The following is a 22981-nucleotide window of genomic DNA, read 5'->3' as shown; positions in this document are numbered from 1 at the left end:
AACAATTCTATCAGTGGTCACAGTGTCAGAACATACTCACAGGCGACCTTCCACAAGCCTGTGCCATGGTTTTTCTCCTGGCCCACTTCTGCCTTGGACACCAAGGAATCTGGTGTGAGAGGGTGTAGCTGCCTCATTGCTCAAGTGAGCAGATGCCTTCCCACCCCGTTCTTGTGCGAGGGAAAAAGCTGTGTCCAGCGCATCGCCTTCCGCAAAGCAAAGAAGAGGAGGGCTGTGTCCAAACAGAACAGTGTGCGGCTGATGTCTCATTGTTTGTTCCCATTTCGTATCGAAGGAAGCTGAAGCCCAGAACTCAACGGCAGCTTGGGGGCCAGGGTGGACAGGTGGCATGGTCCCAGGATGTACCTCCCCAGGCCTCAGTGGTCACACATGGAGCAGAAAAGCCATCGTGCCACCTAAATGTGTCTGCGCTGTGTGGTTCCTCCAGCTCAGAGGCAGTGCTGGCCAGGGACTCTCACATAATTACCGAGTGATTTGATTATCTTAGGTAACTACATTTATTCAGGGAGCATAGGCAAAACCCAGCTGCCCAAGGGGACAGGAATAGAAATCTTCACTAGCAAAAGGATTAGCAAGTGTCACTGAGCCGTGCTGGGGCCGCGGGCTCAGGGGCTGGAGGGCAGTGGCAGGTGCAGCCTTGGCACCCAGGCCACCCCCACCCCGATGGGAGGGAGCAGCGCAGCAGGCCAGAGGGTGAGGAGCATTGAACAGCACTGGGCGCTCACAGCGACACTCAGCAGTGCCCATTCCATTTCAATGAACTGCACCACATCATTAATTCATGAACAATTGCCCTGCAAGCCAAAGTGTCAACATTTAAGCTTCTATCCATGAGACGTTCTCTCTGGATTGTTTAAAAGAGCTCTTAACTCGCTGGCAAACAGGCTGGACTAGAGGAGCCAGGACACAGCCCTGAGGAGCAGGGCAGTAGCTGGAGCCCACGCTCTCTGTGACAGCTCCACGCCGAGCCTCGCGTGGGAAACAACACTGTCAGCAGACGGAGTTCTGGAGGGTCCCAGATCTGGGACACAGCTCTGATATGGTGCCCTAGGTGCCTGATTTACATCTGAGTGGCTCAGCTTCTGCAGATATTAGAAAGACACCTAGGGGGCCTGCGTTGTGGCACAGCGGGTTAACGCCCTGGCCTGAAGCTCCAGCATCCCATATGGGCGCCTGTTCAAGACCCAGCTGCTCCACTTCCGACCCCGCCCTCTGCTATGGCTTGCGAAAGCAGTGGAGAATGGCCCAAGTCCTTGGGCCCCTGTGCCCACGTGGGAGACCCGGAAGAAGCTCCTGGCTCCTGGCTTTGGAGCAGCGCAGCTCTGGCCGTTGAGGCCAACTGGGGAGTGAACTATCTGATGGAAGACCCCTCTCTCTCTCTCTCTTTCTCTCTCTCTCTCTCCTCTCTTTGTGTAACTCTTTCAAATAAATAAATAAATAAGAAAGATACCTAAATGATCAGAGAGTTCAATGGGACCACTTTCGTGGCTCAAACATCGCTGAAGAAAAGAAAGCAGGTATCTTTTTGGTTAACCAGAGGTTCCACAGGGGCCCGTGTTGTGGCCAGTTGGGTCAAGCTGCCGTCTGTGACACATGCATTCCATATGAGTGCTGGTAAGAATCCCGGCTGCTCCATTTCTAATCCACCTCCCAGCTAATGCACCTGGGAAATCAGCAGAAGGTAGCGAGTGTTTGGGCGCCTAGCATCCACAGTGGAGACCTAAAATGGGTTCTAGGCTCCTGACTTCAGCCTGGCCTGCCCTGGCCATTGCAGCCATTTGGGGAGTGAACCAGCAGATGGAACACCCTCTCTTCTGTTTCTTCCTCTATCTCTACAACTCTTCATTTATAACAAAACAAATAAATCTTAAAAAAAAAATACAAGGTCACACTATGAGAAAGAGTAGAACTGATGTATCTGGCTGTAAATCAAATATTCAAGTGATCACTCTGTCCAGATTCATGGATGGCGAAATTCTGTTTATGAACTGGTTACTGTGGAATCAAAGCATTTGTCCTTAGGTTCTAGAGCAGCCAGACATGATTTTCAACTTACGGTTGAGCTGGAATACCGTGAATATTAACAAACAGACAGTGGCATGCAACAGGACATTACCTTACAGGGCGGAAACACGCAGCAGCTCCGTGGCTACTTCCGGGCAGGGGCCTTCCTTGCCCGTGAGCATGGCCTGTGCTCAGTGTGCACTGGTGGCCAGGCCATAGCACCGCTCACCCACACTCAAGCTGCCCGGTGCACACAGGATCCCCACAAAGCAAACCACATTGTGACAACTGACAGCTTAAGCCTTAGAATTCCTTCAGTTTTCAGTATGAGAATCAAGGTCTTTGACCTGTCCAGAATGTCAGTCAACAGACTGAGGGGCTGAAATGGGGAAGCAGGAATGCAGGGGACCTCACTTTTATTTTGCCCCAATCCTTTTCTAGGGGGCAAGTATTTGGCCTGGAGGTGACGATGTCTTGGCTCACGCTGGAGTACCTAGGTTCAAACCTGGCTCTGGCACCTGACCGCAGCTTCTTGCTAATCGCATGCACCCTGGGGGCCAGTAGGTGGTGTTTCACACAAATGGCTCCCTGCCTCACAGGTGCAGGGCCTGGGTGAGTCTTCAGCTCTCAGCTCCCTGCCCCAGGCACTTTGGGGTGAACCAGCAGCAGCTCTTGTTCTCTGTCTCTCAAGCAAATACAATTTAAAAATTAAAAAAAAAAATTATAATTATTACAAGGCATTCTGAATATATTTGGTTCAATAAAACATTATTAAAATGCATATTCCATGCTCCTTAGTAGTTTGTATAATGTGGCTACTAGAAGACTGGAGGCTACATTTGTGGTTCCCGTTGCATTTGCACTGCATTCAGATGGCTTAGATACTCAGTGTAGGGGGTTATAGGGCTTCTGCAGTTACTGGGAGGCATAGCTCCCAACAGTTCCGTTAGAAATAAGGGTTTTCCTTGATAAAGGGCGGGATGGGAGAGGGAGAGGGGAGGGCCATGGGAGGGAGGGAGGTTGGGGGGGAAGCCACAACAATACAAAAGTTGCACTTTGTAAATTCACTTTTATGAAATAAAAAAAAGAAAAAAAAAGAGATAAGGGTTTTCAATTTTAAAGGATATAAAAGTACATAATTGTAAAGAAAAACAAGCATGGCTCATCAGATCAAACCCACGATGAGAACCTCTTCACGCTGATTAAGCTGCGTATTATCCAGAGAACACCAGCTTGGCGCGGCTGTGGAGACACTGGAAGCCTCACGCGCCCACGGGGAGAACGTGAGATGCTGCAGGAGCTTTGGGAAGCAGCATGGCTGATCCTCAAACACATTAAAAATAGAACTATCCTATGATCCAGTAAGTCCGGTTCTGAGAACACACCCAGAACAACTGAAAGCAGGGACTTAAACTCCCTTACATCCATTTCATTGCACCATTATTATTCACAGTAGCTAAACAGCAGAAGCAACTCAAGTGGACAAACAAAATGTGGTCCACACAGGAAGTGGAGTATTATTCAGCTTTAAAAAGGAAGGATTGGGGCCAGCGCTGTGGCGTAGTGGGTAAAGCTGCCGCCTGCAGTGTCAGCATCCCATAAGAGCACCGGTTCAAGACCTGGCTGCTCTACTTCCAATCCAGCCTCTGCTGTGGCCTGGGAAAGCAGTGGAAGATGGCCCAAGTGCTTGAGCCCCTGCACCCATGTGGGAGACCGGAAGAAGCTCCTGGCTCCTGGCTTTGGATCGGCACAGCTCTGGCCATCGAGGCCAACTGGGGAGTGAACCAGTGGGTGGAAGACTTTTCTCTCTCTCTGCCTCTGCTCTTTCCGTGTAACACTGACTTTCAAATAAATAAATGTTAAAAAAAGCAGGAAATTTGGACACAACTAGAACATGGGTGAATCGTGAAGACATTACACTCAGTGAAATATTTCTCTCAGAAATAGGCAAATATGGTACGCGTCCATGCTTCCACTTGTATGGGGTCAAATTTGAGCAGTCAAATTCACAAAGACAGAAAGTAGAATGGTGACTGGTTGATGCTGGGGCAGGAGGGAGCAAGGAATTATTGCTAAATGGATACAGAATCTCAGAGCTGCGAGATGAAATGGCTGGAGACAGACGCTGAGGTCACAGTAGGTTTCGAGAAAACAATGTTTGTGACACTTGTAAAAATGGTGGGACTATTACAACAGATGGCCAAACTACTGCAGCAGGGAGGAGAGCCCGGGTTTAGCCCTGAGTGCTGGGTGCACAGAGTGGGGGCGGGTGGGTGGAAAAGTACTAGGAGGAGGCCTCAGAGGCAGTGGACTCCTGCAAAACCAGCGGAACCGCTTTCTTAGGGAGGGCGAGACAGGGGGCTGCTCCCCGGGGCGGATCCTCTCCACTCTGACTACACAGGACTTTCGCCATGACCAGGCAGGTTGGTCTGGAGGGAGGTCTGAGGGAGACCCACAGGAAAAGATGATTCGCACTGAAGCCTGGGTGAGCTCAGTGTGCCCAGCCCGTGCGCGGCAACACGGCGAAAGCAGGCAGCGTCACCCATAGGTACTTCACAAGTGAAAGGTGGTGACCCAGCCCCCTCTGGTCATGAGTTTTTGCCCTGTTTGTCTCGAGATCTAAACTCTGCCGTGCTCGTTTCCATCTCCTGGCAAGGGTAAGGACCTCGGACTTAAGGCAAAGTTTGGTCGTGGCCTCATACCAAGTTTTAAGTGCTCTGAAAGTATCCTATGTCCCCCAAAACTTTCCCTTTCCAACTCGAGCATCACTCTTCTATTCCGGACCTTCCTCCCTCCCTCCCCCCCTCAGAAATCTTTTATTTAAGGTACACAGACTTCATGCATTTCATATACACAACGTTAGGAACACAGAGATTCTTCCCACCCACACTCCCACCCTTCTTCCTCCTCCCTCTGCTATTCCCATTCTTATTTTTAACTAAGCTCTATTTTCAATTAACTTAAACACATAAGCTCAACTCCATACTAAGTAAGAAGTTCAACAAATAGTATGAAAACAACTGTTCTGATTATAGTGCGGGATGAGCAGGGCTGACCGGTCCAGACCAGCACCAAATCATCATGTGCAGGGTCTACATTCCATGCTTCTCTACAGCTCTGCTCTTGATTTGGGGCAGTCACGGCATGATACCGGTTCACACCCAGCAGCGAGATGTTTTCACGCCTGTGGCTGCCACCCCTCGGTCCTCATGCTCCTTCCTCTGTGATGTCTTGGTGTATTTGTGCCACAGTGAGAGAGACGTTTCAGGACCGCGCAGTGCAACTCAGGGTGCCCTGGCTGGGGTGGGAGAGTCCCCCTCCCCCAACTATCCCTGTGTGGCCTGCAGGACCTCTTTGTGGGAGCGACGGAGAAAGACAATTCAGTTGTGAGCCACCAAGGACACATAGGTCCCTGAAGTCACTGAGACACGATGTCATCAACGTAGCGGGAGACATCTGTTCCTATGACTACCAACTATTTCTGACTTTCTCTCTACATTCAGTCTTTTTTTTTTTTCCTTTGGACAGGCAGAGTTAGACAGTGAGAGAGACAGAGAGAAAGGTCTTTCTTTTCCATTGGTTCACCCTCCATTGGCTGCTGTGGCTGGTGCACTGCACTGATCCGAAGGCAGGAGCCAGGTGCTTCTCCTGGTCTCCCATGCAGGTGCAGGGGCCCAAGCACTTGGGCCATCCTCCACTGCACTCCCGGGCCACAGCAGAGAGCTGGACTGGAAGAGGAGCAACAGGGACAGAATCCGGTGCCCCAACCAGGACTAGAACCCGGGGTGCTGGCGCCGCAGGCGGAGGATTAGCCTAGTGAGCCGCGGCATACAGACTTTGAACTTCTTTTTGCTATTGCAAGATTCTAGAATTCACCATAAACAAATAGGTTGAAATGAGAAGAAAATCTAAGGTGTACAGCTTAAGGGGGAGGCCCAAATTCCAATCAACAATATCTTTCTGGTTATAAATTACAGCACTGGTTGTAACATGGGTTTCGTTTGGATGAAATTTATTGCTGTGGCTGCTCTGTAACACTAAATTTCTAGAAGTGGCTGTAGGAACAAGCTCTAGGAGCTACCCATTTTCTCACGGAGTTATTCACTTACTGAAAGAATGAAATGCACTGTTTTCGTAAAACTTCAAACCCGAAACAGAACAGAGGGTGTTAAACCAGTGCTGCAATTCCTGTAGCTTTTTAAATCATCCGTGGCAAATGAAGTTCGTTCGATTCCACTGCGGTCGGTGCTCCTTTAGGAAACTCTGGCACCGCGCTGGCCAAACGGTGACAGCACTAAGATAAATCCAGTTCCTGGCACCAAGGAGCTTGGAGTTTGGGGGGCCGAGCGTCGTGCTGAAACTGCTCAGGAAGTCAGCAAAGCTAACCCAGTTAGCATCAACTCTCAAGATGCTCCACAGCCAAAGAATAAAAGGGCTATTAATCACCTTGAGAGAAGCCTGAGGCTTTGGGTGTGCTGTAGATAACAAGAAACCACAGTGGATGACAATTCTGCTACTTGGAAATGACTTAACTCGCTTGCCGCTCCACAGAGGAAAACACATCTGTGACCTGTCACAGAAGCCGGGGCCAGTGTGGTCATTTCGCTCCCTGGCCATGTGGCCGGATGCAGGACCCTGGACAGCTCACTAGCGGCTGAGGAATCCGGCGCCTGCAAAGGCCAAGTCCAAGGGCTGCACATGGGGTCCCCTGCTACCCAAGCAACTGTCACCCCACATCGCACCGTCGAGTGACAATAAGAAAAAGGAACCTTCCTTCGTGAAGCGGAAGGGAAATCATTCATTAGTGGTCACAGCAGAAATACAAACACAACAGACACTAAAGTCCACAACACACTCATTATCTGGAGACAGTCCCTGATTCCCTATGCAAGGCGCCTTTTGTTATGCAAAGTCAAGCAGGCACTTTACTGCACAGTCTGAGGATTTCTAAGCAAGGAAAGCTGAGTGTGTCTTCCGGTTAACACACCAACAGCAACCAAAAACACTCTCCACTTCAGCATCTCAGCAAAAATCATACATCTGGATTGAGAACACAGTCCTGTTAGTCCTCTGCACCACTCAGTTTAATTCTTCCTCCTTATTTATCTTCCTAAACTCTCTAGTATGGATGACAGATTTATGTCCAAGTGTACTATCAATTCATCCAAATCTTGGTAACTGCTAAAATGTAAATTATATAGTTGGGAGCCCCTCTCAAATTTTCAAATATTCATTTATACTGCACATGGAATTGTCATTAATTTTTCTTTTTTGAGATGCTGAGGATGTTAGAAGAGAGGACACATGTGTTATTTATCTTTGTAGCCTTGTAACTATGCTACAGCTAATAAGTATTAATACATACAAATATATCTAAATAGATAAACAGATGAGGGTGTTTGTCATACTGATAAGGCAGAAAATGAAAAGCAAGCACATATGATCACTGTAGCAATGCCAAAAAGCTGCTTTGTAAACTTCACAATGAATTCCTGGTTGGGGGGGATAATAAGTACTTCCCATAATGTCTTGGCGAATGCCAACAGCAAACATGATAATAAATGGCCAGACAAATCAGTAAGAAAAAAAGCACAACCTCAACAATGCAATAGGACAGCACAGAGGCTGCGTGTCCATAAACAGCACTGGTGTCCACCCAGCCACGGTGGAAGGAGAGAAGCCCTCTCCAAGGAGGAAGAGTGAAACACCGTGAGATGTTTTGGCTTTGGACAAGCAGGAGACTGAAAAGCTCAGCAACACCCAGTGTCAGCAAACTTGGCGAACACCAGCGGTGTTAGTTCTGTTGCTGCTGTTACCAGTCACTTCCAACTTAGCAACTTAAAACAATGCAGACTTAACCATTTCATGGTTCTGGGAGCCAAAAGCTCAAAGTGAAGCTCAGTTTTAACCCAGTCAAGGTGTCCATGGGACCACCTCGTTCCTTCTGGATGTCCCAGGAGAATCCACCTCCCTGTGTCTTCCTGATTCTAGTGGTCACACGGAGGCCTTGCTCAGCCAGCCCCAGGCACGCTGCCCCTGCTCTGCTCGCTGAGCCTCCCCCTCCTCCCTTAGAGACTCTGTGCTCACGGGGACTCCCTGGGCAACACAGGACAACCTCCCCACCTTCCAGACTGTGGGTTTGTGGCCCTCCCTTCTGGGCAGCCATGACTCCCTCTGCCATGTCGTCTCACCCAGGAGCAGGATCCCGGGATTAAGAGCGGGAGGCATCTTCCAGGGGCGGGGCGTTATTCTGCCTGCTGCACCAGGAAAGACCCACCATCACTGGTGGAATACACAGAGGAAGAACTCCAGGCAGTTAGGCATTAAGAAGTCCATGTGGGCTAGTCACATCATGGGATTCTAGGTGTCTATTCATTAGAGTTCCTTTTTTAAAGATTTATTTATTTACTTGGAAGAGCTACAGAGAGAGAAGGGGCACAAGAGAGAGCATGATCTTCCGTCTGCTGCTTCACTTCCCAAATGCCCACAGCAGCCAGTGCTGGGCCAGGCACAGCCAGGAGCCACAAGCTTTATGTGGGTCGCCCACATGGGTGGCAGGGGCCCAAGTCCTTCAGTAATTATCTGCCTAGTGCTGGTCACCGTGGCCATTTGGGGAGTGAGCCAGTGGATGTAAGACCTCTCTGCATATCTCTCCCTATCTCTGTCTGTAACTCTGCCTCTCAATAAGAATAAATAAACATTTTAAAAAAAGAAAATGCCTTTAAACACATAGTACATACATACTTAAGATGCATTTGCCACTAAGCTTAAAACCTTGTTATTAATATGACATAGTTTACATTTGAAAACACATGGCTGCCATATTTGTAAGTTAAGATTTTTGAATTTAATTGGGGTCCCCCACAAGGGTGGCAGCCCTGGCTGCTGCTAGCACCTGGGAGTGAACCAGAGATGGGAGGAATTCCTAATTCCCACTTTCAAATTAACTACATACATTTTTTAAAGATTTATGAAAATTTAATTCATTCAGCAGGGTATTTCGGCCACGACAATGCGAGCTATCTTCCCAGGCAGCAAGTCTGTGCCAACAACTCCCCATCACTCCATTCTCAAGAAAGCAAGGTCACCAGGTCTGTCTCGGGGGTGGTGACAGAGGAGAGACACGGAAGGGGAGGAGTCAGCCAGGAAAGGACCAGCAACTAGGCTCATCCAGGTGATACAATACCTGTGGAGTATGCAATACCATTTCTATTTGAAGACTTCTGAAAACGAGTTGTTTACATTAAAAAGATTTTTTTGGAGGAAATGAGGTAAGGCCAAAAGAAGGAAAAGGGTATTGTTCTAATATGAGGGTACTTCAAAAAAGGTTTGTGGAAAACTGAATTAAAAAATGAAGTTTATTTGGGTACAAAAATTTTTATATTTGTGCATGGCGTTTTCCTGGTCCATGAACTTTTCCAAGTACCCTCACATAAGTGCAAGTTGATAGTAACCTGAACTAAAGCACAGAGTGAGCCTTGAAGGAGGAAGAGGGTCCAGAGATCCTTATCAAGAAGAACAGGTGCACCCGGCGACTGCCACGCCCATGGTGAGTGAGGGGAGCGAGCTCAGACATTTCCAGAATTCACTGCCGTGAGTGCCTGGGAGGCCGGCAGCTGGAGGGGCCTATGGCAGGCTGGCTGCAGGCACCACGGACCGAGACGTTCAGGAAACCTCTGGGAACACCGGGCGCACAGCGGCTTCGGGCAGTTAGACCTCTGTCTGACATGCAGCAGAGACATCTGACTTGAGGGGGCTCTGAGAAAGTCTAGCCTCTCGCGCTGCTTGGAAGCCAGGGAGGTAGATGGAAACTGTTGGAACACCAACTGGGGTGAGAAGACAGGGGCGGGCCTCCAAGGCCATGACGTCGGAGGAAGGAGAGCTGACAAAGGGGACTGAGAAGCAGGAGACACAGAGCTCTGAGGGCTCTGGGCCCTCCCTCCAGATTAACCCCCCTTTAAAAAAAACATCGAATGACTGAAATAAAGGCAGGCATAAGAGTAAGTGAGTGCACCCACCAGACCTCACTCGCCGCAGGGCTGAGGTCTGCATTGTATGAGCAGAACGTACCTGGGCTTCCCAAGCCTGCTTACCCCCTACCAGCTGCCCTGAAACCTTTCTGAAGAGGAGGATGGGGCCGTGGGAACACGACACGGAAAGAACTGATGACCGTACATGCACAGAAATGCCCTTAGGACACCGGGTGCAGGGTGCAGGGTGTAGGGTGCAATCTGCACATGACAGAGCAGACGCCTCTGGAAACCCTCTCCCCAACCAGCTGCCCGCTGTGGCACCCACCCCCAGCATTCCTGCCACCTGCTGGCTCCCTAGCCTCCCTGCTCTCACAGTGACCTGTCCAGATCCTGGGCCTCCATACCACCACCCACTCACCAAGACTAAGGATTCCTCCTCTTCAGGAAGCCTGGGAAGGGACAAAGGGACCACAAACGACTGCTTTTCATTGCCCCAGATACATGTTTGTACCCAAAGTTATTTTGTCATTAACATAGAAACAGAGATCTTTCTGGTTTCGTGGTATTCCTATAGCATGCAACTCAAGCAACTTGCCAAACAAATGGGCTCAGCTACTGAAATCAAAGATGACAGTGAGAGCCGCAGTCAGACATACCATCGCCAGCAAGGGAATCATCGAAAGTTAGAGGGAAACGCACCTATACATATCTGCTTTATTTCTTCAGCTTTTGCAACACGCAGCACAGGGACAGGGTCACACTAGAGGAGAAATGTAAAATTCTAAGGAGATCCCCATCCACCCAATGCAACAAATTCAGAGTGGCGTCTGGAGCCCGAGTTTTTCTTGGCGCTCCGTCCTGTACCATCCTCCGAAGCAAAGCCACAGCAAGCATTCGCTGTCACCAGTGCTTCCCAAGGCAGAGAGCTTCCAAGAAAGCAGGGTCTGGGCCAGAAAAAATGCTTATTTCCAAACCAAATCTTGTAGTGATTCAGATGCCAGGATGAGAGAAGACAACCCAGGATCTGTGTTGCCAAACAGCAGCCACGCGATGCTGGCGCCGGTGCTGGTGTTCCCAGGAGTCACCTGTCACCATACGGATGGGCAGATGTCCAGGCACACTGTGCACACTTCTTTTTTTTTTTTTTGGACAGGCAGAGTTAGACAGTGAGAGAGAGAGAGAGACAGAGAGAAAGGTCTTCCTTTTTCTGTTGGTTCACCCTCCAAGTGGCCGCCATGGCCGGCGCGCTGCAGCCAGCGCCCTGTGCTGATCTGAAGCCAGGAGCCAGGTGCTTCTTCCTGGTATCCCATGCAGGTGCAGGGCCCAAGCACTTGGGCTATCCTCCACTGCCCTCCCGGGCCATAGCAGAGAGCTGGACTGCGAGAGGGGCAACCGGGACAGAATCCAGCACCCCAACTGGGACTAGAACCCAGGGTGCTGGCGCCTCAGGTGGAGGATTAGCCTAGTGAGCCACGGTGCTGGCCAATGTGCACACTTCTAAGCAATGACCTTCTAGAGGCTGGACGGCCGGGGAACCCACGTCATTGTGGAGGACCTGCTCAGGTGCAGGGTGTGAATCCTCACCTCCATGCACACCTGGTCTTGCAGGACACGGCTGCAGGTCATGGTCTCCCAGGCTCTAGCTCGCTTCTCTATCAGCATGCTGTCTTCGTCAGTCTGAGATCCCAGGAAGTCCAGCTATGGTTCAGAGAGGAATCCTGTGCCCCGGTTCAACTGCATCAGTTACCTTGGGTCCAGACGACGAGACTGTGATACCAAAATCATCAGACTTCCTGCGCTGCTTCATGTGACCAGCACAGAGACCTGCAGCTCGAGTCAGGAAAACCTGCAGAGCCTAAGTGAGGAATGGACCCGGAGTTTGCACTGCCCCTGAGCAATGCCGTCTGACTTTGGTCTCCAGCAGGAGTGACCCTGTCACTCACCGGGCATCCTGTCACCTCTGGGCACATGGCAGAGGTTGCTGTGTGTCATCTGATGTGCACCACAACAGGCATGGAAACCGTGTCGGCTTTGCAGTCGGACGCATGTGTTCTCTACTGCTTGGAGGGCCTGGAGAACCTCATTTTCCCCTTGTTGCTACCATCACTCCTGTATGGAGCTTTGGAAGATGAAATGAAGCAGCCAGGACAGTGACCGGCACACACTAAGTGCTCAGGAATTTCTCTCTGGCTGCCCATCTCCCTCTGTCCAGCCTGCAGCCCAGTGGGGCTTCACAGCACCGGTCTCTTGCCAGCAGCCAGCTCCTTGTCTGCGCCATGAAGGGGCAGAGCAGCCTCAGTCCAACTGGACGTGTAGCTGCCTGTTGGACAGCCTTCCCTGCAGCCCCGCAGAGCCAATGGCCAGGCTCAGGGGTCAGGGTTTGGAAGACCCACCATCTAGAGGGGGCTTCCCTCTCAAGACTTTACCGCTGTTGGTGAGCAGCATCCCCAGGGCTCTGGCTGTAAAATTCAGGGTGATCCTAAAGAACGTTCCATGAACTTGATATACCTAGTGTGTCTGTCCCCAAGTAGCACCTTCTCATGTCTGATCGTGGGCTCACATCCACTAGAAGTGTGTCTCACCCTGAGGACCACTGCCGTGGCGTCTTCATGGCTGCCACTGCCTACAGCGTTTCCTCTGATTGCCTTGCTCGACTCCACCCTTGTCTTAACATGGTCATAGAAGAGACCAGAAAAAAGGCCTCATGTTCCTGACACTGTCCATCAAAAGCTGTTAAAAATGACCAGGCCATGTGGCACGGGACATCCAAGGAACGTCTGCGTCTGGGGTTTTACGGTGAGTGTCGCCTACACAGCTCCCACTGGAACAGGCCAGGCAGCCCACCTGCAAGCAGTGCCATGAAGATGCCCACAGCTACCCAGGACTTCTGGAGACAGGCACAGTGCATATGCAGAGACAGCAGTGAGGCCTGGGATGACCAGCCACTGACCACAAGAAAAACTCATGCCTTGGAAAACAGAGATTTGCAGCCGGAGTTGGATCATGGGGCTGCAGGCAGCGTGGAAAAGATACTACCGCTGATGTGCAATTGTACAGAATTTATATCTTTCCAGTTTCTTAATCATGTTCTAGTTCTCTCTTCAAAAAATACCCCAGGGACTGAAGCATTTTACTTTAAATTGGGATGAAACTTGAATATCTCCATTTTCCACTTACTTAACCAAATCTTATAATCCCTTCAAGCTACAGTCTCCCCGCATTCTACATAAAGACTTGAATGATCTGTCTCGCTCACAATCATCTCTCCCGGAGCTCGCTGCCTGTGTCAGCTGGTGACCCATATCCCCCGCTAAGTAGACTATTAGCCTCCTTTACAGGTGAGTGTCACCTGGACATCTGCAGTCTGTGTGACCAGACCCCATGTGCTCCTGCCTGATAACCACAGAGCTTCCAATCACCTCTCACCGTCTGCCACGTCCCCCAGGCACCTCGGGCGGACGCTCACCCTCATGCTGCTGGGACACAACTCGCCTTGGGCAGGCTGCCTCCCTGGAGACCCGCTGCTTGGACTCACAGCTCTAAGGAGACTCCCCTCTACCACTCCCCCTGGACGTGCAGCTCCCCACTGCCCCGCACGGCATGGGCAGGACAGAATGGGGCCAGGCAACGATGCTGACTTCAGCGCCTGCGGCTGTGCCAGGAAGCAGGAGGCACACCCAGCCATGCAGGTCCTCCCTCACCAACCCTCTACTCTCTGTCGTCTCCTGGGACCAACAACCGACATCGCCGTTGCTGTGCTTTCCGGCAGCAGCACAACTCTCGATCGGGATAGATGAAGATTGCAAACACAAAGAGTTTAAAAGACTAAGGAAGCCCTCTAAAATATTCCCAAACTTTGAGAAACTGGCAAATTGGGTGGACGGGCACTCACAAACCTTCCGTTCCAAGCAGCCTGTAAACAAACCCAGCTGTAGTAACTGATCCTGTAACACCTTCGACCTGGCTGCTCTGAGCAGGGCTGTGCTGGCTGCTCTGCCCTGCGCCCTGCAGCAGCGGAGGCCACGTCCCCTGGCTGTGGCCTCGATGGAAGTCCCCTGAGAAAGTCAGGTCAACTGGGCTTTAAAACGGGGCTTTTTAGAAAGCACCTTGTGTGTTTGTCTCTCGCATCTCCAGCTCCTCTCCATCTCCGGAAGCCATGTGCACCAGAAAGGAAACACTTTAAATCTGTTACATGCTGAAAGGTTTGCAAACGCAATTTTCATAATGAGTTTTCAGTGCATTGAGAATTAATTGCTTTTCAGGTAGTAGCACTTCTCTCCAAGTGCTTTTCTGACTGGACCAAAGAGTCATCACACACTTTATTTGCATTTTTATTGAGATATTTTACTACTATTAGGTCATAGACCAGTGGAAATGATCTAATCTAAACTTAATGATGTTTGATTCACTTGTTTTTGGTAAACATTTCACCTGTTGCAAAATCACATGCCCACTGGCTTTTGTAAAATAATAGCACATTGTTAAAGATTGCTTTATTTACTCTTTTTCAGCACAGCAGGTATGGTAAAACTGCAGTGCAGTAGACATGACCTAATTCTGAGAATAAAAATACTGATGAGACGTTCCCTGTCTTGAACGAGCTTCTGTGTGACAGCAGGCACACGTGTACAGAGGTAATAGGCATGTGCATAGAATAACTAAACAAAGGGAACGGTTGAAAAGATGTTATCAATAGCATGAGGAGTCAACAGTGCCGGCTCCTCAGACCTTCTCTCTTCCCCTCAACATCCCGTCGCCCAGCCAGTGTATCTCACCCCCTTGTGGTCACTGTACTAAGATATTATTGCACACACACACACACACACGTCTACACACAGGTGTCTGCTTTTATCCATGTAGAATTATAGGCAGATTCCTGCTGGGTCTATCACTTACTTTGCAAGTCTTATTTTGTTTTCAAAAACTATTTTATTTTAATTAACATAATATAGGCAGTATGATGTGATCTAAGTGTACACATAGTGGGATGATTAAACGAAGCCAATGGAAGGGTCTACCACATACACACTTAGTCCTCTGCAGTGCAAACCCTTGGTGAGCAGGGTGGAGCAGTTCTGTGGTGTGAACCCTTGGTGAGCAGGGTGGAGCAGTTCTGTGGTGTGAACCCATGGTGAGCAGGGTGGAGCAGTTCTGTGGTGTGAACCCTTGGTGAGCAGGGTGGAGTAGTTCTGTGGTGTGAACCCTTGGTGAGCAGGGTGGAGCAATTCTGTGGTGTGAACCCATGGTGAGCAGGGTGGAGCAGTTCTGTGGTGTGAACCCATGGTGAGCAGGGTGGAGCAGTTCTGTGGTGTGAACCCTTGGTGAGCAGGGTGGAGCAGTTCTGTGGTGTGAACCCTTGGTGAGCAGGGTGGAGCAGTTCTGTGGTGTGAACCCTTGGTGAGCACAGGTGGAGCAGTTCTGTGGTGTGAACCCTTGGTGAGCACAGGTGGAGCAGTTCTGTGGTGTGAACCCATGGTGAGCAGGGTGGAGCAGTTCTGTGGTGTGAACCCATGGTGAGCACAGGTGGAGCAGTTCTGTGGTGTGAACCCATGTTGAGCAGGGTGGAGCAGTTCTGTGGTGTGAACCCTTGGTGAGTGAGCAGGGTGGAGCAGTTCTGTGGTGTGAACCCTTGGTGAGTGAGCAGGGTGGAGAAGTTCTGTGGTGTGAACCCATGGTGAGCAGGGTGGAGCAGTTCTGTGGTGTGAACCCTTGGTGAGTGAGCAGTGTGGAGCAGTTTTGTGGTGTGAACTCTTGGTGAGCAGGGTGGAGCAGTTCTGTCTTGTGAACCCTTTGCGAGTGAACAGGGTGGAGCAGTTCTGTGGTGTGAACCCTTGGTGAGTGAGCAGGGTGGAGCAGTTCTGTGGTGTGAACTCTTGGTGAGCAGGGTTGAGTTCTGTGGTGTGAACCCTTGGTGATCAGGGTGGAGCAGTTCTGTGGTGTGAACCCTTGGTGAGTGAGCAGGGTGGAGCAGTTCTGTGGTGTGAACTCTTGGTGAGCAGGGTTGAGTTCTGTGGTGTGAACCCTTGGTGATCAGGGTGGAGCAGTTCTGTGGTGTGAACTCTTGGTGAGCAGGGTTGAGTTCTGTGGTGTGAACCCTTGGTGATCAGGGTGGAGCAGTTCTGTGGTGTGAACCCTTGGTGAGCAGAGTAGAGCAGTTCTGTGGTGTGAACCCTCGAAGAGCAGAGTGGAGCAGTTCTGAGATGGCGCTGCACTGTCCACACTCACATGTAGCCACACTGTGCTGCGCTCCCCAAAACCAAGTCCTCTGGAACTGAAATGTCCTCCCCTTTGGTCAGCACCTCCTCCATCCCATCCACCATCTAGACACCGGGTGTCCCGCCTTAGGGCTACACCCATCCTCCCTCACATTCATTCTCAAACCGCTCATTTCCTCCTCGTTCTTGGCTTTAGTCAATAATTCCACTATTATTTTCACCTGTTTCTTCACAGCTTGCTGGAGCTCATTTAGTCACCAGACATTTAAAATTGCAGGGGTCCCAAAAGTGCCCCCCAGGGTGAGGAACCTACAACGGTGAAAGCAACACAGCTCCCATGCCACAGAGCCCCGAATGGCAGGGCAAACCATCAGCGATGGATGCGATTACAGCTACCGTGAGCCGCTCTCTCTTCACACCCACATGTGCACAAACAGGACCCTTTATGTCTATTTTGTGTTTATTCCTAGTGGCAGAATCCCAGCCTCTTCGAACCCAAGCATCCAACGCCATGAAGTCATCACGCAAACCTGAGCTTGCTGTCTGAATCATTCTTCAAAATAAACTTAAAAATCACCTGAAGTTTCCAGCACGGGTTACACAGAACTGTTGTCTCCTCACCGTTTCCCTCAGGGTGAACTCAGACCCTGCAGAGGGCCTCCCAAGCCCTTCAGTAAGGAGGCTTCAAGCTGCTTCTGCAGCCTGACCTCATGTAGAAACTCACACACAACCAAGGCAGCCTTCTCCCTCGGAACCCAGAGTGGCTAACGTCTCTTCAGTCCCTGCCGTGCGCCAGGCACACGCGATGCAATTCTGAGCCAGATCTAACCCTACGAAGCAGATGCTAATATTAGCTCGGCTCAGTGACGCACCTAACAGCACAGCTAGCACTGGGCTTGGGAAGGCTGCCTCCAGAGCCAAGACTCTCAACCCCTTGCTGTGCAATCCAGACGACAGTCGGGCAACAAAGCACGCTGGCGCGGAGCTCCACTAACTGCAATGCACTGGAAGCGTGGCTCCCTTCCACCCCTACCTACACACTCGCAGAAGAGCCCTTCTCCTGCCTTCCTCTGCCTCTTGGGAAAGTTCTAAGCAGATGCTGTCCTAGGGCAGATGACACTGATCCGGCACACAGGCAACCTAGAGCCCACTCTCGAATAGCACGGTGAGACACGAGTGATAGATGGACTTAACCACGGACAGGACACCACTGCCTGGTGCTGCCCACCCCACACGTGGGGAACTCGGCCGTGCCCCCTCACTCACCCTCACTGTCTCCATCTTCCTGGCTCCCTTGCCTCTTGCCCCACCCTCCTCTGTCCACTTCCCTCTCATACTCTCTCTTTCCTCCCTGGCTCAGGAAGACAAACTTCCCCTCTTCTGAAGCCTCTACACCACACTCACCGGCTCCTGAGAGGACAGGAGATGGACTGAGAGGGCAGCAAAGGCACGGTTCACCATGTGCCTGAAGACTTCTTCCAAACGAAGACGGCTCGCCCAGGTGTCTCCCCTCCCTCCCACAGTCCTCTCTGCACCTTTCCCGCCGTGCTGGGCCCCAGCATCGGATGCACACGGGATGAACTGATGACCACTTTCGGAACCTAATGGGACAAAACTGAGCCTTTCCCTTGATGACTGCGCTGCTGCACGGCCCAGTGGGAAGACAGGTGCTTGCTCACTGGGCCCCGTGTGAAGCGCCCGTGGTCCTCCTAGTTTTCTCACCCTGGAAGCTCCTTCCTCCTCCTCCTCTCGTCTATGCTGACCTCTGCTTCGTCAGCTGCTGGGACTCCTTCTGTTATCACTGCTCTCTGTGCACACATATGCTTACCTCCTGCATGTGTGGAACGCACCTTGCCTACAACCTGGCAGAGGAGACAGGTGAGTGGGACACTCGGCAAGTGTGGAACGCACCTTGCCTACAACCGGGCAGAGGAGACAGGTGAGTGGGACACTCGGCAAGTCAAATATTCTGCAGTGAAATAAAAGCATCTATGCAAATCGAATGGCATAATCACAAGTACTGCGCAGAAGTACAGACAGGGTTTTCCATGGAAGGCAGTGAGGTTTGCTTCCCGGTCCTGTGCTAGGAGGACTGGGATAAATCATACGGCTCAGCTGCAGGGACTTCGCTAAATCCACAGAAAGACATGGCACAAGAAACAGTCTTCCACAAATGCAGAAAAAACTCCTTTTTCAAGAATGTCCACAACTATTTTATCTACGAGTTTTCAGAATAAGTCCATTCACTTTGTTAGACATTTGCTCTACAGAAATAGCATCAGTCTCTCACGATTTCTTCCTTATTTCTTGTTAACATCACTATACTTTGCATGATACAAGTGGAACTTTCCTACCCCTAAAAGCGCCTGCGGTCAATTGTTTTTAAGCCTCTGAAGTAACCCTCAGGAGGGCAGGCCTTTTGGGGAAACGACTACAACTCCGTGAATTCTATGACTTTTTTTTTAAAATCTGAAATAAATGAATACAGGATGGACACATCCAGGGTTTAGCTGGGGATGGGTGAGTCGCGACACTGCACTCTGTGTTCTCCAGTGTCCCGATGGCTCGGGTTCCCGGCATCCTCTCACTGTAGGCGACGCTCACACTGGGGATCAGGGTGCCTGGGACTGGGTCGTCCCTTCCTTGTCCTGATGGGGCAGCTACCACGCAGGCCGTGCCAACCTGCACAAACCACGATGCTGGGGAGGGAAAGGCCCTGCTGAGCTCCCAGAACACCGGTGTCACAGGCTGTGACGACGCAGGTGTTGAACTGGTCCTCAAGGGGCAGGACACTGAGCAGAGCACAGAGACGCAGTCCAGGAAGGGAGAGGCTCCCCGAGAGCCTGGATGGTGGGGGCTGTGCACAGGGGCTGAGCTCAGAGCCCCAGTTAGGTGTTGGGGGGAGGACGCTGAGACCCGGGGCACGCGGAGTACCTTGGGCATGTCTGATGCTGAGAAGGCTACCAGGCCAGCTGCGCAGAGGACATCTACAGGGGAGGATTCCACAGCAGACAGCTTCACAAGAAAACAGAGGGCGCAGGCCCACGATGGCAGCCAGGAGATGAGAAGGACGAATCCGGATACGGCCCGGAAAAATGATGGCTCAATCGGCCTTGCAGGCTGAGTGGGTGCTGGGCATGGAGCAAAGGAGGCACTGAGGGACCTAACCTCTCGGGGCTCACTTCCAGCTTCTCTTTCTCTTACGTATCTGGGAATCCACTCATGGGAATCCATTTTAGAGAATCCCGGGTAATGGCTGACAACTGCAAGGCTACATTTTTCCACCTGAAAGCTCTGATTTTAGAGAACTTACCAGCAGAGTATTTAGAATTCACGTGGATGGGATAGAAGTAGAAGCTGGTGATGGGCAATCTAGGAATTTAAGTCTCACGTACAACATGAACATTCCAGGAGCCGGCAGCACGTTCAGCCTCAGCACGTGGACCGAGAGGTGCCAGTGGGCTGCTGGCCAAAGTGGACGTTATATATTAGGAAGCCGGTAGACGGAAGGAGATGAAAATGGCCTTTCTACAAGTAATGCATGATGCATCACTGCATAAATGCCACAAACCCAATTTTGTTGCTGTCCAGAGGCCATCCCACAGCTGGCGGGAGGCAGCTCTGGAACACGTCCAGGTTTGCTCCACAGCACCAAACTGCCTCACAGGAAATGAAAAAGAAATCCACCCAGTTTTAGAAGAGATAAAAATATTCCATTTCCTGTCTTCAAACAATTTATAAAGCTATAGGATGTTTTTTTAAGTATCAGTGGTATGCTCTCGGAAGCATTTTGCACCCCCTCCCCAGAGTATGCTGTACATCAAATGATAACAAGGAAAATGTACTGTTCTCTTCTGAGGCAACAGAGAGCATCTCTTTAAAAGGCCTCTCTCGGGGGGCGCCATGGCTCACTTGGTTAATCCTCCACCTGCAGCGCTGGCATTCCATATGGGCACCAGGTTCTAGTCCCAGTTGCTCCTCTTCCAGTTCAGCTCTCTGCTGTGTCCTGGGAGGGCAGTGGAGGATGGCCCAAGTGCTTGGGCCCCTGCACCATGGGAGACCAGGAGGAAGCACCTGGCTCCTGGCTGCAGATCAGCGTAGTTCTGGCTGTGGTGGCCATTTGGGGAGTGAACCAACGGAAGGAAGACCTTATTCTCTGTCTCTCTCTCTCACTGTCTATGACTCTGTCAAATAAATTTAAAAAAATTAAAAAAATAAAAGGCCTCTCTCTGTCTTTGGAGATGGAAAAACCAATGTGGTGGAGCCCCTGTCCCTCTGTCGTTTGACTTCCAGCACCCTGGGAAGAGGAGCAACAGGAAATGTCCAGCTCTTGCCCAGACATTAAACAAGCAAGCCAAGATGCCAAGAAATGGCCAGTGTCTCTTCCTGCACCAGTGAGAGAAATCTTCCTAAAACCCCAGACAGTCACGCGGGGAGATTGCGCACACAGCGCTGGTTGGTATGATGCCTTTGTGTGAGTTTCTACAATCACTGTTTCCATGAAGATGGGTGCTCTCTGCTGAACACAGATCAAGTGGTAGCTTCCATAACCAGAGAAGGCATTTGCACATCGCTCTGTGTCAACTTCCAGAAACCCTGAACAGCCCTGCCTTGCTGGAGTCCTACCAGCCTCGGCTCCGTGGCTTTCTATTCACTGAAGGGCACGGCCTCTGTTCCTTTTCTTTTCCTTTTTTTTTTTTCCCTCCCTGAAGCTTTGACAGAAAACACCAAGCCATCTGGCTTCCAGAGGCCCAGCTCGTCATGCTCACGAAACAAATTTTGTCAAAGGCCAGTTGGCTTTTACTCCCAGTAAAACTGCTGAACAGAAGCTGAGAAAAGGCTCCACTAGGGGCTGTTCTGGCTGCGGAGGCTGGCGGGACGCTGAGCGCCAGCGAGGCAGGAGCCCCCTTACCTGCATCACGATCAGCAGGTCAAAGACCAGGATGAAGGACGCGAGGAATGCTCTGGAGACCTCGTCGCTGGGCAGGAAGCCCCGGTTCAGCTTGTCCCAGCTGATCCAGTCGGTGGTGATGACGAGGACGACCACCGAAGTCAGCGTGAACAGCACCGTCCTGCAAGGGACCAGAGGCACGTCAGAGCGCAGGACACAGCAAGGCCGCCCGACACCACCCGCACCTCCTTCCTGCCCTGCCCGCCCGCAAAACCACGGCTGACAAGAAGCACGTTCCCTGTGTTCTTTCAGGAGCAGTGAGGAAAAGGTGAGCTAGCATCTCTTCCAAAGAGTGTTCAAGTAACGGTTACAGAACAGGCGATCAGCAGTTCAACATTACAGACGTCCCAAGGAGAGCTCTGGTGCACAGCCCCACTACGGCTGTGCTGTTTTGCAGGGGCACTGGGCACACGGCAGATGCTGGAAGCAAGAGGACGTCCTTGTAGTCCATTACTGCCCTACAGGCGGAGGCAGGATGCCAGCAGGTTCATGGCCGTCCCCAGGTCCCAACGGGCTCAGCAGAGGATCCACCTCCAAGCGACCGCGGCACAGCCCTCTGCTCACAGGATGCAGGCACGGCCAAGAGACCTCTTTCCGTGCACAATGACCCGTCCCCTTGGAACACGCCAGGGCCCTGACCATGTGCTCCTACAGCTCTTTGTAACCCCATAAAACCTTCACAGTTGGAATTCGGTGAGTGAATGTTGAAATAAAGGACTTTCCCAAAAACATCAACAAAGTACTTCAATCAGTATTTAATATTGTCATTCAAAATAGATCTGCAACCTGAGTGGGACGAATCTGCTTCTCCAGAGAACCACTCCTGACAAAGCCTCTGCTCCCAGGGCTGTATTAGTGTGCCTGCGTACTGTGCGGAAATGCAAAGAGCAGAGACCGCTTGTTTGGAAATAAAATGAACCAGAGAGGAATCAACAAAAAGAAATAAAAAGGAAATAGCAAAAAAATACAGAGTTGGAATACAACTTCAGAACAACACACACCCATCTTGGAACAATTAAACTGTTTTTGCCCTCGAATGTCTTATGATAATTGACAGCCCAAAAAGAATAACACTGATCTAACTACAAGTCTCTTTTAAACTGTACCAAGTACAAATGTCTAAAACGGTTTATTTAGAGCAACTTATACTGTGAGATAACGGATATAACGAAATCCTCCCTAGATTGTTATCCTACTATGTCCTATTCTTCCTATAAAAAGATAAATGATTTTTAAAATTTAGAAGACAAATGTCTCTATGAAATTCTTTACTTTGTTAAAATTATAAACTCTCAAAAAAAATTTAACTCATGACCTTCAAAATACAAATTACAGGTTTCCCTTGGAGAAATTCTAAATAATTAGAATAACCCAACAGAAAGAGATTACAAATACATAATCAAATACACATAAGAATCTTGAGATGTTAAATAAAGTTTTGCTCAGGTTAAGTCAACTGGTTTTATTTTTTGAATGTGGGAAGTAGCAGTGAGTTAGAGTAAAATTACCGAAATTTCTTCTGTTGATAGGAATGCAACAGCTTCCGTGAAGAATGAATATCGTGCATTATTCTCCAAGACTCATTTCAGTGCTTTCCTCAACACCCTTGGGTTTGCAGTGTGTTTCCCACAGTGATGCCATGGGCACATCTGTGGCCTCAGGCTGCACTGGTACGGTGGAAAGGCCGGTACATAGTTGGGGTCCCAGTTTCCTCATGGTGCCCCTTTTTAACCTCCCCAGCCTCCTTTGCTGAACCCCAGGACACCGTGTTACCTGGCACCATGTTACTAAACTATGGAAAAGAGAGTACTGAGCAC

General features: G+C 50.4%; 1 protein-coding gene across 3 annotated transcripts in view; it reads right to left on the bottom strand.

Annotated features, from left to right (window-relative positions):
- TMEM117 (transmembrane protein 117) overlaps nucleotides 1–22981 on the bottom strand; it is a 522463-nt gene that overhangs the window by 64927 nt on the left and 434555 nt on the right. For all 3 annotated transcript variants that reach the window (XM_062195101.1, XM_062195102.1, XM_062195100.1), the window contains exon 6: nucleotides 21126–21285. In XM_062195101.1, coding sequence (XP_062051085.1) covers nucleotides 21126–21285 — 160 coding nt within the window. The remainder of the gene's footprint in view (nucleotides 1–21125; nucleotides 21286–22981) is intronic.

This window comes from Lepus europaeus, chromosome 6 (genome assembly GCF_033115175.1).
Source record: "Lepus europaeus isolate LE1 chromosome 6, mLepTim1.pri, whole genome shotgun sequence".
NCBI classification, from domain to species: domain Eukaryota; kingdom Metazoa; phylum Chordata; class Mammalia; order Lagomorpha; family Leporidae; genus Lepus; species Lepus europaeus.
Note: the sequence above shows the minus strand (reverse complement) of the source record. Positions and strands in the feature narration are given on the sequence as shown.